The sequence below is a fragment of the Mangifera indica genome, chromosome 17 (assembly GCF_011075055.1).
Source record: "Mangifera indica cultivar Alphonso chromosome 17, CATAS_Mindica_2.1, whole genome shotgun sequence".
Classification (NCBI taxonomy): Eukaryota; Viridiplantae; Streptophyta; class Magnoliopsida; order Sapindales; family Anacardiaceae; genus Mangifera; species Mangifera indica.
Window position 1 is genome coordinate 9,940,491 of NC_058153.1, and position 16,284 is coordinate 9,956,774.

A 16,284-nucleotide genomic window follows, 5' to 3' on the forward strand; every position below is an offset into this window, starting at 1 on the left:
TTTTCTACATTTTTCTCTCTTTTATTAAACAAAAACTTGATATTTATCAAGTTAAAACATGTGTTCAATTCTCATTAGTTGATAATTAAGAGAAATTAGAATTTGACACATATTGAATAATTTGTGCCCAAAATTATTCATTCTAACTTTCTAAACAATTTTAAAGGTGTAAAATGACAATTTTGCCCCTTTTCTGAATCTTATTTGAAAAACACAATTTTTTATCCTCGAAAAGTGCTAGCCAACCATTAATAAATATTTTCAGCTTCATAACACCATTTTCTTCCTTGAAATATGGGTGTGACCTTCAAGGTTCATAATGACATAGTCGTGGGCCCCATATCAGACAATACGTTTCATTATATCATTTTATAACTCAAAACTATCATTAACTAATATACTTTGTTTTCTGCTACAAAATGAAACTTCCACTGATCATGTGGTGTCATTTAGTAATGTCCTATAACCCTTACATCACAATGAAGTATAAGTTTTACATAATGTCAAATGAACATTTCTTACTCACACTTACTATGTAGTCCAATATTTCCGTCATTACATCCTGATTGAACTTGGATTCATAGAATGTCAAAATCTAATATTTAATCTTTTCGAATATCAAGTCATATATCATAATGTGCCACATCAAAACTCTTTTCATGTGGTCTTTTATTTAGGTTAGCTAGTGTCTTAGATTTTCATATTTTTCGATACTCGTATAAGAACTTGAGAGAAGTCAAGCTGATGAATCCCTATATGATCATCACTTGTCCTCTTGCTTAAGCAACATATGATCAAAACAGCTTTTGAATGAGACATGATTAGCCTTATGGTATACACCGTATGAACCATACGTTTTGGAACGAAGCACAACTGTGATATCTCAAATCAAAAGATCTATACACTAGTATGATTTACGATATATCATTGACTATATATTAATGCCCATGTGATCATCGTTCAATGGTCACGTTCGATAGACAATACAATATAATAACCTTTGATCAATTCTCTAACCATCAAATGGTTCAATTGTTTACCCATGTGTATATCCACCATGTCTAATATTATCCATTGATATACTGTGATGTTATAGCACACACCCACTATGCAATACTATTGCCCAAAAAGATTGCCTATGCAAGGAACGATTTGATGATGTTTATTAAAACTCATCAGAACCTTTCACATGTCGTATGCATGTAGCTAATATGGATGTAATATACGACTACAATATAGATATAAAAGTGACATAGAAAACATGTGAAGTATAACGAAACTCTTCTTTTATTAATAATGTATATGCAAGATATACAACCCTTAAAACAAATTAAAACAATTGGTTTTTAGAGCATATTCTAACAATAGACCCATAAAATCAATGGCCCACACATCAATATTTCTACTTCAAGAATACGATTGAAAGACATTTCATTCCTTCTTAAAATGGTACCGATCTTTGACACTGATTACATGTTAGTACAAATTTCCTAGCATCAAGGAAGAGTGATGACCAATAAAATCCGCTTTGAAGAACTCTTGCTACCATTTTTGTAGCACCAAAGTGGCTTCTATACTCAAAAGAATGATAATGAGCCAATACACTTTCTACTTCATCTTGTAGGAGACATCTTCGCACTATCCAATAATAGCTTTTCACTTCCCATAAGAATTTCCTCTTTTGATGGTAGCTAATGTTAGGAGGTAGAATGTTGCACAACAAATAATTCACAATATCCGCATACTAAGGAACGACACAATAAGATACTGCAAGAAATTATTCATTAAGAAATAAATCATCAATTGGCAAATTTTTACCACCACTTGCACTTTTCTTTTGCTCTAATCGAGATAAATGATCAATGACAATGTTGTCGATGCCTTTCTTATCTCTAATTTCAAGGTCAAACTTTTAGAGAAGCAAAATCCACTTAATTAGCCTTGGTTTTGCATCCTTTTAACTTAAAAGATATTTGAAGGTTGAATCGTCAGTATCAACAATGACTTTTTAGCCCACCAAATATGATCTAAACTTGTCAAAAGCAAATACCACCACCAAGAGCTCTTTTTCCATAATGACATAGTTGACTTGGGCTTCATTCAAGGTGTGACTTGTGTAACAAATAGCATAAATCTTCTTATCTTTTCATTGACCCAAAACAACCTGTACCATATAATCACTAGTATCTCACATGACTTCAAAGGGCAAAGTCTAATTGGAAGCTTACATGATGGGTGCTAAATTTGGTACCTCTTTTAACCTACAAAAAGCATCAAAACAATATAGGTCAAAGTTAAAAGGGACATCTTTTGTAAGTAAGTTAGATAAAGTTTAACTATTTTAGAAAATTCCTTGACAAAATGCCTATAAAACCCAACTTGACCAAGGAAGCTACAAAATCCCTTCATTGATGTTGGAGGAGGCATTTTCTCAATTTCTTCCACTTTAGCTTTATCTACTTTGATTCCTTTCTTAGACACCATATGACCTATCACAATTCCTTTCTTTACCATAAAACGAGATTTTTCCCAATTAAGTACTAAATTGACTTTTTCACACCTCTACAATACCTTACACAAATTAGTTAGACAATGATTAAATGATGTACCATAAATAAAAAAATCATCCATAAACACCTTTATAAAACGTTCAACAAAATAAAAAAATATAGATATCATACATTTATGAAAAGTGGCAGGTTCATTACAAAGATCAAAAGGCATACGCCTATAAGCAAATATACCATAAGGACAAGTAAATGTGGTATTTTCTTGATCTTTGAGGTGAATTAGGATTTGAAAAAATCTTGAATACCGTCCAAATAACAAAAATAACAATAATTGGCTAGATGCTTTAACACTAATCGATGAAAGGAATGGGAAAATGGTCTTTACGGGTGGTATTATTAAGTTTTCTATAATCATGCAAATGGTAGGGCTAATTCCCTTGATATCATGAATATTATAACCAATTATTTTTCTATATGCCTTAAGCTCTCTAAGCAATTTATTTTCCTATTCATCATTTAAATTGGCATTAATAATCACAAGATATGTAGAATCAAGGCTAAGAAATGCATACCTTTAAGTTCAACTTTAGCTACTTTTTTCGCTTTAAGTGAAGAAATAACATGTTTACCAAAATTGAGCTCTTCATAATTAAAATTCATCAGCGGGGCAACTTTGGGATTTGTTACCAAGAGTTGCGCACAAATTGCCATGTCTTCATCTCTATCTTCACTCATAGCTCTATATACTAAGCATGATTCAAATGGGTCCTTAGGATACTCTCCCACAGTATGCTCCTTACACATCCATTTATTAGGTACCTTGCAACAAAAATTAACTATGTTAGGTTGTTTAGACATTTAGAAAACATTAAATTCAACTTTTACATCACCAATTTCAAAAGTAAGTTTTCCATTTTTGACATCAATTATAGCATCAGTCATTGCTAGAAATGGCCATCCTAGGATAAGAGGAGCTTGAACGTCTTTTTCCATTTCCAAAACAACAAAATCCATGGGTACATAAAACTTTTCAAATTTTATTGAAACATTCTCCATTATCCTTGTAGAAAATTTTATGGATCAATTTATGAATTGCAAGGTGACTATCATAGGTTCCAATTATCCAAGCTCAAGTATCCTGTAAATGGATGAAGACATTAGACTTATACTTGTACCAAGATCACATAAAGCTTTATTAAATGAATTTTTACCAACAGTGTAGAGCATAAAAGAACTCCTTGGATCTTTAAGCTTAGGTGGTAGCTTATTTTTGCAATATAACATTACACTCTGACAAAACTATTATCTCAAATTCTTCTAATTTCCTTTTATTGAAGATGATGTCCTTAAGAAACTTAGCATAAGTCGACACATGAGTAATTGCCTCTATAAAAAGAACATTTAAGTGGATTTGTTTGAACACATCCAAAAACTTTTCAAATTGTTTGTCAAACTTTACCTTTTGAAATCTCTGAGGTAAAGGTAAAGGCACGGTAAAGGTTTTTAGATGACACTTGAGAACTTTCTTTCCCCTTTTTCTTCAACTCTTATTTCTTGACCTAATCCTACTTTTTCTCTTTCTTTCCTACATTTTCAACTTTATCAAAACTATTACCAACCTCATTTTTTTCAATTTTGCCTAAAGCATCATTTAGTTGCTTACCACTTTTAGTCAAAATAACCTTACATTACTCTCTCAAGTTTTAGGGTTGACTAGGTAATGGTCTCATCTTTCTTGAATTCGAAGTACTTGGTTATTGACCCAACTGTACCTAAAACCTCTTATTATGTGTATCCAATTGATCAACTTTGATTGTAGGCTATGGATTAAAGATTTGGGGTTGGAATCCTGGAGGTTGTTGCCTAAAGTTGGAATTAGATCTAGGATTTGGATTGGAGGTTTTTGCTTGGGTTGACCATGTGAAATTTGGGTGATTTCTCCAACCTGGGTTATAAGTGTTTGAAAAAGGATTATTCTGATCCCTTTGGTTATAGTTCACATAACTCACTTGCTCACTTGAAGATTTTTGTAAAATTTGACCACCTATTTGGCATTTATATCTATTGTGGCCTCTTCCACGCATACCACAAGTAGGTGTAAGTACAACCTTGACATCTAAGCTTTCTAGTCTCTTAGCCAACACATCCAATTTAACATTTACCATAGAAATTTCCTCCACCTTATATACTTCTAAAGCTCTCCTACAATAATTCTCTCATTAGACTATTAAAAGTTATTAGAAGCCATTTCTTCAATTGATTGCTTGGCTTCATCTAATTTCTTTTTTAATAATAAACCATTAGAAGCTATGTCCAAAATATTTCTTAAAGAATCTTGAAGCCCATTATAGAAAATTTGTAGAAACAACCAATTGGGCAACCCATGGTGAGGACACTATCTTTGTAATTCCTTAAATCTCTCCTATACTTCATATAATGTCTCATCATCTCTTTGGCTCATTTCTCAAATTTACTATCTTGCCAAAAGGAAAGTATTGAGTAAGGCATGCTTGCGAAAGTCTCTGCCAAGTGGTAAAACTACCCGTTGGTCTAGAATCTAACCAAGTTGTGGCTCTATCCCATAGAGAGAATGAAAATAATCTTAGCCTATTCATCTTGAAGGTATCACAAATTTGACAAAATTGTGATAAATGCACGTGCAGATCCTCATTAGGCAAACCCAAAAAGATTTTATTGTATCATCTGTACAATAGAAGGCTTGATCTCAAAATTATTTGCATCCACCAGTGGTCTCACAACACTTGAATTACCATCATGAGCAGTTGGTATAGTGTATTCCCAAATAGTTGTGTGATTATACTTTTCCATTTTTAATCTTTCTTTTTCTTCCTTTCTCTCCCTTCTAAGTCTTCTAAATATTTTTTCTATCTTTGGATCAAACTCTAATAATTCAGAATCTTTAAGTTTGAACATCAACCAAACAACACCTGTAAAATGGACAAAAGTACAAGATAATCAAATAAAACAGAAACATAAAAGAAATAAACTCTAGTCTAGCTGAACTACAAATTTTACTACTATTAATAAGCACCAATCCCCGACAATAACGCCAAAAACTTGTTACCTATGACTCACAAGTACACAAATCAACCAAGTAATATAGAAAGATGTATGTTCCACAAGGATTGGTTATTAAGTATAGTTTGTTTTGAAATTCAAATTAGCTAGAAATATTTAATCTAGAAAATTAAAATAAATGTAGCAAACTAATTAAAATTAAGCAAGGAAATTAATAAAATAGAAAATTAAAAGACTAGTTATCAAACAAACTGGTCTAGGGTTTGAGATTTCACCATGAATCACTTGTAATTGCTAATGGATCAGATTTAAAGCAATAAATTGATGAGAACTTGATGGGTAATCATCTTAAATTTCTTAATTCTTCTTTCAAAGTTGATTAAGCATGTAAAGATTAAGAAATTACTTATTTTTGTGATCAAGTATTAATTAAAACCCATTAAAAGTCTCTATGATGATCACAAAATCTACAAGGAATCTAAATCTATTTCTAAATAAAAATTTTAGGTATACAAATTATTTGAACTAAATAATTATCCATCTTTCAATGGTATAAAATCAATCTACAAACAAACTAGATGTTGGGTCCAAATCATCAAGTAAGAAATATGCTCACAGTCACTAAATCAAAGCTTTATCAACATTAATTTAAATAAAAAAACCCATCAACAATCACAAAGATTCATAGATCCATCATAAACCCTAGGAAGAAAATTTAGCTACTCATAGCCATCACAATAAATCCATAAAAATCATTTAAAGGAAGATTCATAATGTTCAATTCGGAGAAGAAACAATTATCAAGAAAAAAAAGCCAGAGAAAACTTTTGGGTCTTCCGGCTTGATAAGATAGATCCTCTCTAAGTTGATTTTTAAGCTTGAATCTTGAATCTTCCTCTTGGATCTTATGGTTTTCTTTTGAAATTTTCCTCTTCAAGGTGTTGTCGTTGTTCCTTTCTTCTCCAGATATGATTTTCCTTTTTCTTTTTAGTAAGCCAACTCAACCCTTTTTTTGTTTCTTGCGTTTTTTATTTTTAAAATCATATCATCAATTATGGGCATAATTGAATCCATTATGGCCATAATTGATTTTTATATCACTTTTAATTATTCATGCCCTTTTCTCATTCCGATCCTTTAATTAATGTGCTGATCAAGTCTGCACCTTGCCAAATCACAAAAAAAAATATTATGCAAAGTGTCAAATAATATTAAATGTTAAAAAAGAACTAAAATTAAGAAAATTAATCAAAATAAACCAAAATTTGTCTAAAATGAACTAATCAAAAGTTGTAAATGTGTGTATAAAATACACAGATCAAATATAAGTAAAACCATCATATGTGATTTGTATAGTGTGCTATAATGAAACTATGTGTATAAACAATAATGTGACACCATGTGATTGGGTGTTGTTTTATCTTTAATTTTAAATTATCTAATCACATGATAACATGTTATTGTTTATGTACAAAGTTATGCATATAACACTATTTAATATATTATTAATCCATACAAAAGGTTTGGATGTGTGTGTGTGCTTGTGTGTGTTTGCATGTGAGTGTGTGTGCACACATGTGTGTGTGTGTGTGCACGTGCGTGTGTGTGCACACATGTGTGCATGTGTGTGCCTGTGTGTATGTGCATGTGCCTATGTGTGTTTCGTGCGTATGTGTGTGCATGTGTGTGCCGGTGTGTTTCCACGTGTGTGCCTGCGTGTTTCCCCACACGCGCGCGTGTGTAAAATGTCAAAATTCTAATCAATTTTAAAAATGTTGTGTATTTTCATTAGTTCTTTGTGGGTAACAACTTTGAAACTATTAAGAGATACATTAAAATTTTAAAAATATCAAAAAACACCCATAAATAATTTAAAATTTCAAAAACCCTTGAAAAATTTTGCTAGAACCCTTAATATTTTTAAAAATTGTGTTTGCCCTGAAAGTTTTCAAAATATGAAAATAGAAAATATAAGGGGGAAAAGAAAAAAAAATAGAAAACCTAGAGAAAATAAAGAAGATAGAGAAATCTATGTAAAATGTTGTTCATGTCCTTTTATTTAATTAAATTCACAAACAAAAATGAAATAACTAGAGAGAATTTGACTCTTTAAAATTTAAAAAGTGGAAATTTTTCATTTTAACAAAGCTTGGGTGGAAAATAGTCTTTCGGCTAAATAAGTAAGATTAAATTTAAGAAATCTTGCCCAACATCAACAGCAAATAATAATAAGTGAATTATTAGTGTAAGGACGTTCTAAATTAAAATTTGGGTTTGGTAAGTCTAAAAGATGTAGTTGGTTTGGTTGATGGAGACCCCAAAAACAAGAAACTAAACTGAAATGAAATTGCTTTGTGTACTATCATGTGGAATAAGTTTTCATATGTAATTAGGCCGAGACGGTTTTCCGTGGAAAACTTTAAAAGCGCAAAGCTAGCTAGTAGCTGCCACCAGTGGAGCCCTTAAAAAAAGATTCAATGAAGAAACAGGCCAGAGGCAAAGCTGCCATAAGTGATAATGCTCTCATACTGTTGGATCTATTTGCTGCCTTTCTTGGGGTTAAATTAACCATATATTCAATCAGAATTATGGCTCACGTCTCTTGTATATATTTATATCGTTGTCACCAAAAAGAAATAAAAATAAGATAATCCTTAAAGCGAGAAAGAGGAAACTCGATATGAAGAAGGGTGGAGAAAAACAAAGAAAATGATAAAGACTTGTGCTCAATTATTTGTATAAAGTAGTGTTTGAGTTTTCTACTCAAATAAATTAAAGACAGCCTATTGAGCATATCCATTGCTACTTAAAAAGCAACACAATTATTATAAGTCGTGAAGAAAGAGAAAGTATTATATCTAGCGATATACAGCTTCCTTACACTGGGAAAAGTACACTGCATATTTGCTTGTTGTACTCTTCATCTCATTGCGTTTATATATGAACAGATTTTTCAGTCATCAACTAAAATATATGTTTCAAAGTCTTTGATAAAAATACAAGGATAAAATATAAAATTTTTAATATGGTTCAATCCAAAAATCAGAATGTTTGCATCAATAATATAGTTATTAGTTAATGTTTAGTATATCTTGTAGGGGAGGTTAAGCCAAGCTTGCCTCTCTCTATTTATGTATATATATATATATTTATGTGTATGTATGCCTATTTATCTCTCTCGGTTTCTCAGTGATTTATAATATTTATAAGATTTGTAAGAAGTTACAATCAAATGAAATTATCAAAGGATCCATGATTCAAATATGATCTTACAGGATTTATTCCTATTTTAATTGAATTAAAAAATAATATTTACAATAATGAAAAAATCCTGATTAGGAAGAAGAATATAACTTTCTTTTATTATCATAAAAGAGAATTAAAAAATCCCTGTGTAAGATTTTGAAATAATTTACTATTTAGTGGAGGTCTTATCATAGTTAAAGACAATAAAGTTTACTCCTGTGTCTTGGCGTTTGGCAAACGAGAGTCCTTATTGCTAATCTTGAAAATATATCTTACAAGCTAGAAAATACCATAGAACAATGTGTTATATAAGTTAGAGATTCTCATATTAATTCATGATAAGATAGTGATAAAACTAATTTGATCTAGTGATTGAATTACGATCTGATATGATTTGTCTAATAAAAATCTTTTATCAATCTGATCTAATAACTAAAATAGGTTTTAATCATGATTCAAACCAAATTTGATATTAGTTTTCATTTGAACCAATTAAATTGATCAGTTCAGATATAAATTTAACATTGCATGATATTTTTTTTTGCGTTTTATGTAAATATTTTTTACCTTAAACACACAATACTTTCTTACAAGAATCAAAGTTCTTTTTGGTTAATAATGTGAAATGTAATTAACCTGTCCTAAATCACTCGATCTTCTGATTAACCTATTTAAAAACTATTTAGTTAAGTAATTTATCTGTATCACCAAATCCATCCGAAAATTGAAGCAGAAAAGGAGTCAAAAACACTTTAATGAAAAAGAAGGAAACTACTTTTGTTCAAATTGATTGGGCGTGGGTTACAACTTAATCATGCAAATTTGTTATGTCCATTTTGTTAGATAATGAAAATGAAAGAAGCTTTCATAAAGGCGTTAGTCATGAACAAGAATAGAGATAAATATACTACTTGCTCTCCGACTAAGTCAAGATCTTGTCCAATCAAAATCAACTCATTGTCAAAGGATAGGGGACCCACTAGTCAATTTTAGAACAATGGCCATCCACTTTTTTTTTTTAATTAAAAAATCTTATCTAAATTCAACTGTTACTTCATAGTTATTATATAAATGAAAATTTGAATCTAGTAAATTGATCATAATCTTTGATTTTAGTAGCCAATTCTATAATTATTATCAGACAAGTTAAAAGTTTTGTAGAGAATTTAAACCGGTGCTGCTGACCCACTTTATTATTTTCAAAGAAGTAATTAATTTGTTGATTTTTCAGTTAAAAATTAATTATTTAGCTAAATTATGACTGAATTTTAAATTAAGAGAGAGAGCGAGAGGGTTTTTATTTTTTTCACTCGGAAAGACTGACCCATTTGGTCAGGATAATTATGATGTGATCCAATTGGTATGAAATTTATCGGTAAATTTGAAGAACGTCGGCTCCACCTTCGGCTAAAAAGGCCCAAACATATCATACTAAGCAACAGTAAGAAAGGGGTCACCTGGCAACAAAAATATAAAGATGATTTGCCTATCGTTTCATTTGGTTGTGAGTTGATTTTTCCGAATGAAGTAATTAATCTAAATTAAGATTTTTTTTTTTTTATAGAAGGTTATACATGTGATGGGAAAATCATATATCGGACTGCAAATGAGTCATGTTACTCATGAGTTACTTGTATCAAATCAGATAAAATTTTATTATCATCGAGTTAAGGTCAAACTTAAATAGCTTGAATAAATATTCTAGCCAAGTTTAAACTCGTTGTTTGTTAACTGTATAAACTTTTAATTTTGCTCAAGTATATTATTATTAAATTTTTAAAAATTTAAAATCTTACATTTATACTTACAAAATTTTATACTTATATTTATAATGTAATATTTTAAATCAAATGTCAACCAATAATTATTGTCTTGAGTAGAGTTTGAATTCGTCAAACTCCTCGACTCTCTCTAAAACCCACAAGATTCGATTTGGCACAATTACATCCCCATGGGCCACATAGTTTTGATAGGCTCCAATACAACTAGCACTGCTCGTCTTATATAATAAGAGCCAAATGAATAACCGTGGAACAAAAAGTTTAAACTTACATATACAAAAAATGGCCGGAACATTTCGATTAGAGCCATGGCGATCAGTGAGACCACTGAATATGAGTGGATAATTTGAGGAATCGTCTTAACTTTGGTAAGAACCTGAATATAATCAGAATAACCATTAGCTTTTAAACATAAGATCAATGGTGGCTCCCCTTACATTCATAAATTTATCACCCAGAATCAATCGTGAGTTTGTCTCCTGACATTGACGTGAAAGATTATTATTCTTACTTCACATGGCAATGGCATATGCCAAGACATCTTTGCGAAAATTAATGGAGTCCAAGTTATTTTTCAGGTCTTTCGAGCTTGAAGCACTGTTTGTGTTATAAGGTAAATTTTTTCCTTTTACTTATCTAAGAAGCCCCTTATTTAAAAAGTAATTAGTTAGCAAATAATTATTCAGTCAGTGAATAAGATACGGACAGAGTTTCTGGTTATAAAAATTATTCAATCAGTGACTAGATACAGGGACTTATCTGTAGATAGGCTCAAAATATGATATAATTCTTATTAATCAAGGAGGAGGAGTCGGCCTGTCAATCGAAGCAATTGAATTGGACTTGGCCTGTTAAACTCATACTCTTAGAAAAATTTTTAGGCTCAAGCTTCCGTTTATCTATTTAAGCCTTAGATTTTATTCAATAAAACTATGTATATAAAAAATAAGTATAAATATAACTCATCACCATATGATTGATTTATTTGAATTAGAGATAAATCTATATCTAATCATATGGTGATATGTCATCATTTGTGTTCATTGTTTATACATATAATGCTATTTTTTTTATACATACATGGCTCATTAAAATTTTCCAAGCTTCGGAGTTATTCGAGTATGTCCGTGTAACTTTAAAAATTTGCAATTCCCTACATGTTCAACTAATGGCAATTGGTGATGGCCCTAGTTGCATTAGGTGGGAGGGGCCAGGGTGGGGGCGGGGGCGGTGGCGATGGAAGGTTGGTCATACGAGTGGCCGTGGCCGTGGTGGTAGTCATGTGGGTGGTGGCAACAGGGTGTTCGGGTGGGTGCCTGAGACCTCGACCACCCTACCAACCTTCCACCACCATGGCCACCGTAAACTATCGCTAGCCCCACCCACCCGACGACCCGACCACCCCGCTGCCACACCTTGACCACCACCAACTGTTGTCGCCACCCACATGACCACCACCATAGCCACTGCAAACTGCCACCACCCACCCGACCACCACTAACTGCTCTTGCCACCACCCACATGACCAACCTTTGGCCACCACCAACTATCGTCACCCAAATGACCAACCTTCCACCACCACGACCATCGCCACCTGCCGCTACACACCCACCACCCTGCTTCGACCATGACCACCACCAACATAACCAATCTTTCACCACTGTGGCCACCACCACCTGTTGCCATGCACCCACCACCCTGTTGCGACCACGACCACCACCAGCTACTGCCATCGACATGGCCAATCTTCTAGCACCACGACCACCGCCACCTGTCACCATGTACCCACCACCACGACCACCACTAGCTGTCGCTACCCACCTTCCACCGCCATGGCTACCCACCTGATGACCCTGACCATGACCACTGCCACCACGCACCCACCATCCGACTGCCGCCATGACCACCACCAGCAGCAGCAGCTGCCGCCACCCACATGACCTACCTTCCACCACCACGACCACCACCACCTATTGCCACACACCCACTACACCACCCTGCTGCCACCATAACCACCACCACCTGTTGCAACCCATATGACCAACCTTCCACTACCATGGCCACCGCCACCTGCCGCCATGTGCCCACCACCCTTCTGCCACCATGAGTGCGCCTTGCTTACAATAAAATTTTCGGTCTTATATTTGTTCCTTACTAGTTCAACAAGTTTGTTGGGTTTAAGAAGGTGTTCTTGAAATTGTTTCAAGTAATTTAATTTGTTGATTGAAAAGAACACGTACAGGACAAGCAAGTCGGTTTAACTCATACATGCTCATAAGCTGGCTGGAAGAACCTGCTCAAGAGGGTCCCCTTTGATTTGAGTTTTCACCTACAGGTTGTGGCCTTAATACGCAAGAACCATTAATGGCAAAGAGCCATTACTTTATTCAAGAATTCTCTGAGTAACAAACTAACATCATCTGGCCTCTTGTACTGATTGCCTGGTTTGTACCTGCTTCTTTTCGGGAGCTGACTGGCCTTTGTGGAGGTGCTGTCGGGCATTGCTGTCTGGGGTTTCTGTCCTTGAAGACCTACAGAAGCTTGATCCTCAGTTGGTGCAGCAGCTGCTGCTGCTGCTTCTGGCTTTCTGTCTTCTCTGTTTTTGTTCTCTGCTGGGGGATATTGCTTCTCTGTTCTCCCCTCTTCCTTTCGGTGGCCTGAGTTTATCGTTTGCTGCCAGACTGCTTCAATTCAATTAATGATGCATGCTTGGAAATCATCCTGCTGAGCCATGGAGTGTTCTTTGCAAATTTGTTTCAGAGCTTGGAGCTTTCCCTGGTGAGTTTTAGGTGCTGTCAATGTGCAGATTTGGTTCAGTTTTTGCTGCTGCTTCTACCTTTACTGGAAATTCTTCCTCCTGCCAAGTTTTGATGCTGCTCCCCTGCCAAACTGCTGCAATTCTATTGTTGCTGCCTGCTTGGGAATTATCTTGCTAAGCCGTGAAGTTTTTTCCTGGCAAATTGGCTTCTGGGCAAGTCTTTGCTGCCTTCCTCGCTATGGAATTTGGTGCCGTGTTTTGTTTTTCATATCCTCTTGAAGACCTTTGTTTGATGGTCTGGAGGTCTTGATGTATACTGTGCCCATTGGGCCGATAGAAAATTCTTTTATATAGATTGTTCTCTTGTTCCCTAATTTACAATTATGGAGATAGTTTAACAAGATGAGTTCAGATTGTCGCTCTTGGTCTTTGTAATATAATCTTACATACCAAAAAAGAAAAAGCTAACATCACTTGGTTAACTCTTAAGGCCAATGAAGGGACAAACTTAACAAAAAAGAAAAAGAAATCGCCAATTAACCTCCAACCATTGTTTCAGATACAGAGTTACTTTAAGGATAACAAATTGAGCTTTTGCTAAAGTCTAAATCTACATAAAGGTTAGCATCTTCCTGTCTGACTAGACCTGGCCACGGGCCGGTTTGGCCCGTGAACCGGACCGAAACCGTCCCGGCTAAACCCGGAACCGGAACCGGCAGACCCGGAACCGGACTGAACCGGAACCGAAACCGTGGCTCTACGGTTCGGTTCCGGTTCACATAAATTGAAACTGTGGAACCGCCGGTTCACACGGGTTTATGAACCGGCGGTTTACTGTACTGAACCGAAAAAAATTTGAAAATTTTTTGATTTTTTTTTAATTTTATTTAAAAAGGCAACGGTTCCCTGTGCAGGGAACCGTTGCCTTTTGAAGGAAATTTGCAGGGGACCGTTGGTCCCCTGCAATTTTTTGGAATTTCATTCACCCCCCTATTTCTAATTTTTTTAAAAAAAGTTTTTTTCTATATATATCCCTTTAAATTCTATTCTCTCAAATCTCAATCTCTCTCTACTCTCTCACTCAATCCTTCAAACTCTCATTCTCATTCTTTAAACTCTTAATATTCTCTCAATCTTTCAATTCAATTAAATTTTCTTAAATTTAATTAAATTCTTTCTTAATTTTTTATTAATTTCAATTTCAATTTTTTTTATACAATTCATAATTAATTATAGAATTTATTTCTATAATTAATTTTATTTATTATTTTTTATTATCTTTTATAATTAATCATATAATTTATTTATATAATTAATTTCATTTATTATTAAAAAATGGCAAGTAGTGGAAATTCTTCCGGTTCACGAAGATTTGGTCAATATTCACATATATCAAATGTGAATGAAAATTAATTTATAGATGATTTTCATTCACAAGAAAGTGAAAACCAATATGAAGAGGTGGAGCAACAACAACAACATCAACAACAGATGGAGATGGAACAACAATCTTAAAAAATTTCTACATCCGATATTTTCAAAATTCATTTCAAGAAAATACAAAAGGAAGATGGTAATTTTGATGTTGCTTGCAATTATTGTAGGCAAATTTACAAATTCAAACAAGGAGGTGGATACGGGACATATTCAAAAGGCACTTGGAGTCAAAACATCTGGAAAAAATGGGACAAAGCCGAGGCCAAACACAAATAACCGGGTATGGTTCTTCTACACACAAATCTTTATTTATGTATAGTGATAATAAAAGTAAAGAAGAATTTGCAAAAATGGTAGCAATAGATCACTTAGCATTTAGTTTTGGTGAAAATTTAGATTTTAATAATTATTGTAAAACTGCATTAAATCCTACATATAAAACTATTCTAAGAAATACATTAAAAAGAACATTATTTAGTTTATATAAAAAACAAAAAAAAGAGTTAATTCAATTTTTTACAAATTTTAATGGACGTGTATCTCTATGTAGTGATATTTGGAGTGACCATTGGCAAGTTCACTCTTATATGGGTATAACTTGTCATTAGATAGATGATGATTTTCTATTACAAAAAAGAATTTTATCATTTAGGGTGTTTGATGAACGACATACGGCTGATAATATTTATAGAATAATTAAAAGAATATTAGAAGAATATAAATTACTTTATAAAATTTTTTCAATTTCATTTGATAATGTACGTTCAAATACTGCCTCAATAAATAATTTAATTGATATTTGTAGACCTAATTTAGGTGGTAGATTTTTTCATATTAGATGTGCATGTCATGTGTTAAATTTATGTGTACAAGATGGTTTAGAATGTCTTAATAATTTTATTAGTCCAATAAAAATAGCAATTTCATATTTATGGACACATCCCCAAATTATGAAAGAATGGGGTAAATTTTGTAAACAATATAATAAAAGACCAAAAAGATTTCCTAAAGATGTGCCGACTCGTTGGAATTCAACATATGAATTACTCAACGAGTCATTTGATTATAAGGATTTATTATGCTCATTTATTTCATAAAATGTGCCACAAATTATATTATATCCCCAACATTGGAATATTTGTTCAAAAATTTTAAATGTATTAAGAAATTTTAATAATGCAACATATACTTTAAGTGGGGTTTATTATCTCACTTCTCATTTATTTTTAAACGAAGCTGTTAATATTATTGGAGCTTTACAAGAAGTCGAACAAGATATTATTTTACAAGAAGCTGTTTCTTTAATGAAAACAAAATGGTTAAATTACTATAAAATAATTTCAGAACTTTTTCTTGTTGCATGTTTTTTTGATCCTAGATTTAAATTAGATGGTGTCACAAATTATTTGACATTATATTATGAATGTTTGTAATTAGATGAAGTTAATATTCCATTAACTATAACTAATATTATGAATTTAATTAAAGAAATTTATGCTGAATATGCATTAAT

At 32.9% G+C, this 16,284-nt stretch overlaps 1 protein-coding gene and 1 pseudogene across 1 annotated transcript; one reads left to right on the forward strand and one right to left on the reverse strand.

Annotated features, from left to right (window-relative positions):
- The first annotated feature begins 4,888 nt into the window (after positions 1 to 4,888).
- Positions 4,889 to 4,968, forward strand: LOC123201222 (annotated as a pseudogene).
- A 6,804-nt stretch (positions 4,969 to 11,772) lies between these two features.
- Positions 11,773 to 12,477, reverse strand: LOC123200223 (glycine-rich cell wall structural protein 1-like). The gene has a single exon (XM_044615376.1). The coding sequence runs from the start codon at positions 12,475 to 12,477 to the stop codon at positions 11,773 to 11,775; it is 705 nt and encodes a 234-aa protein (XP_044471311.1).
- Positions 12,478 to 16,284: the final 3,807 nt, after the last annotated feature.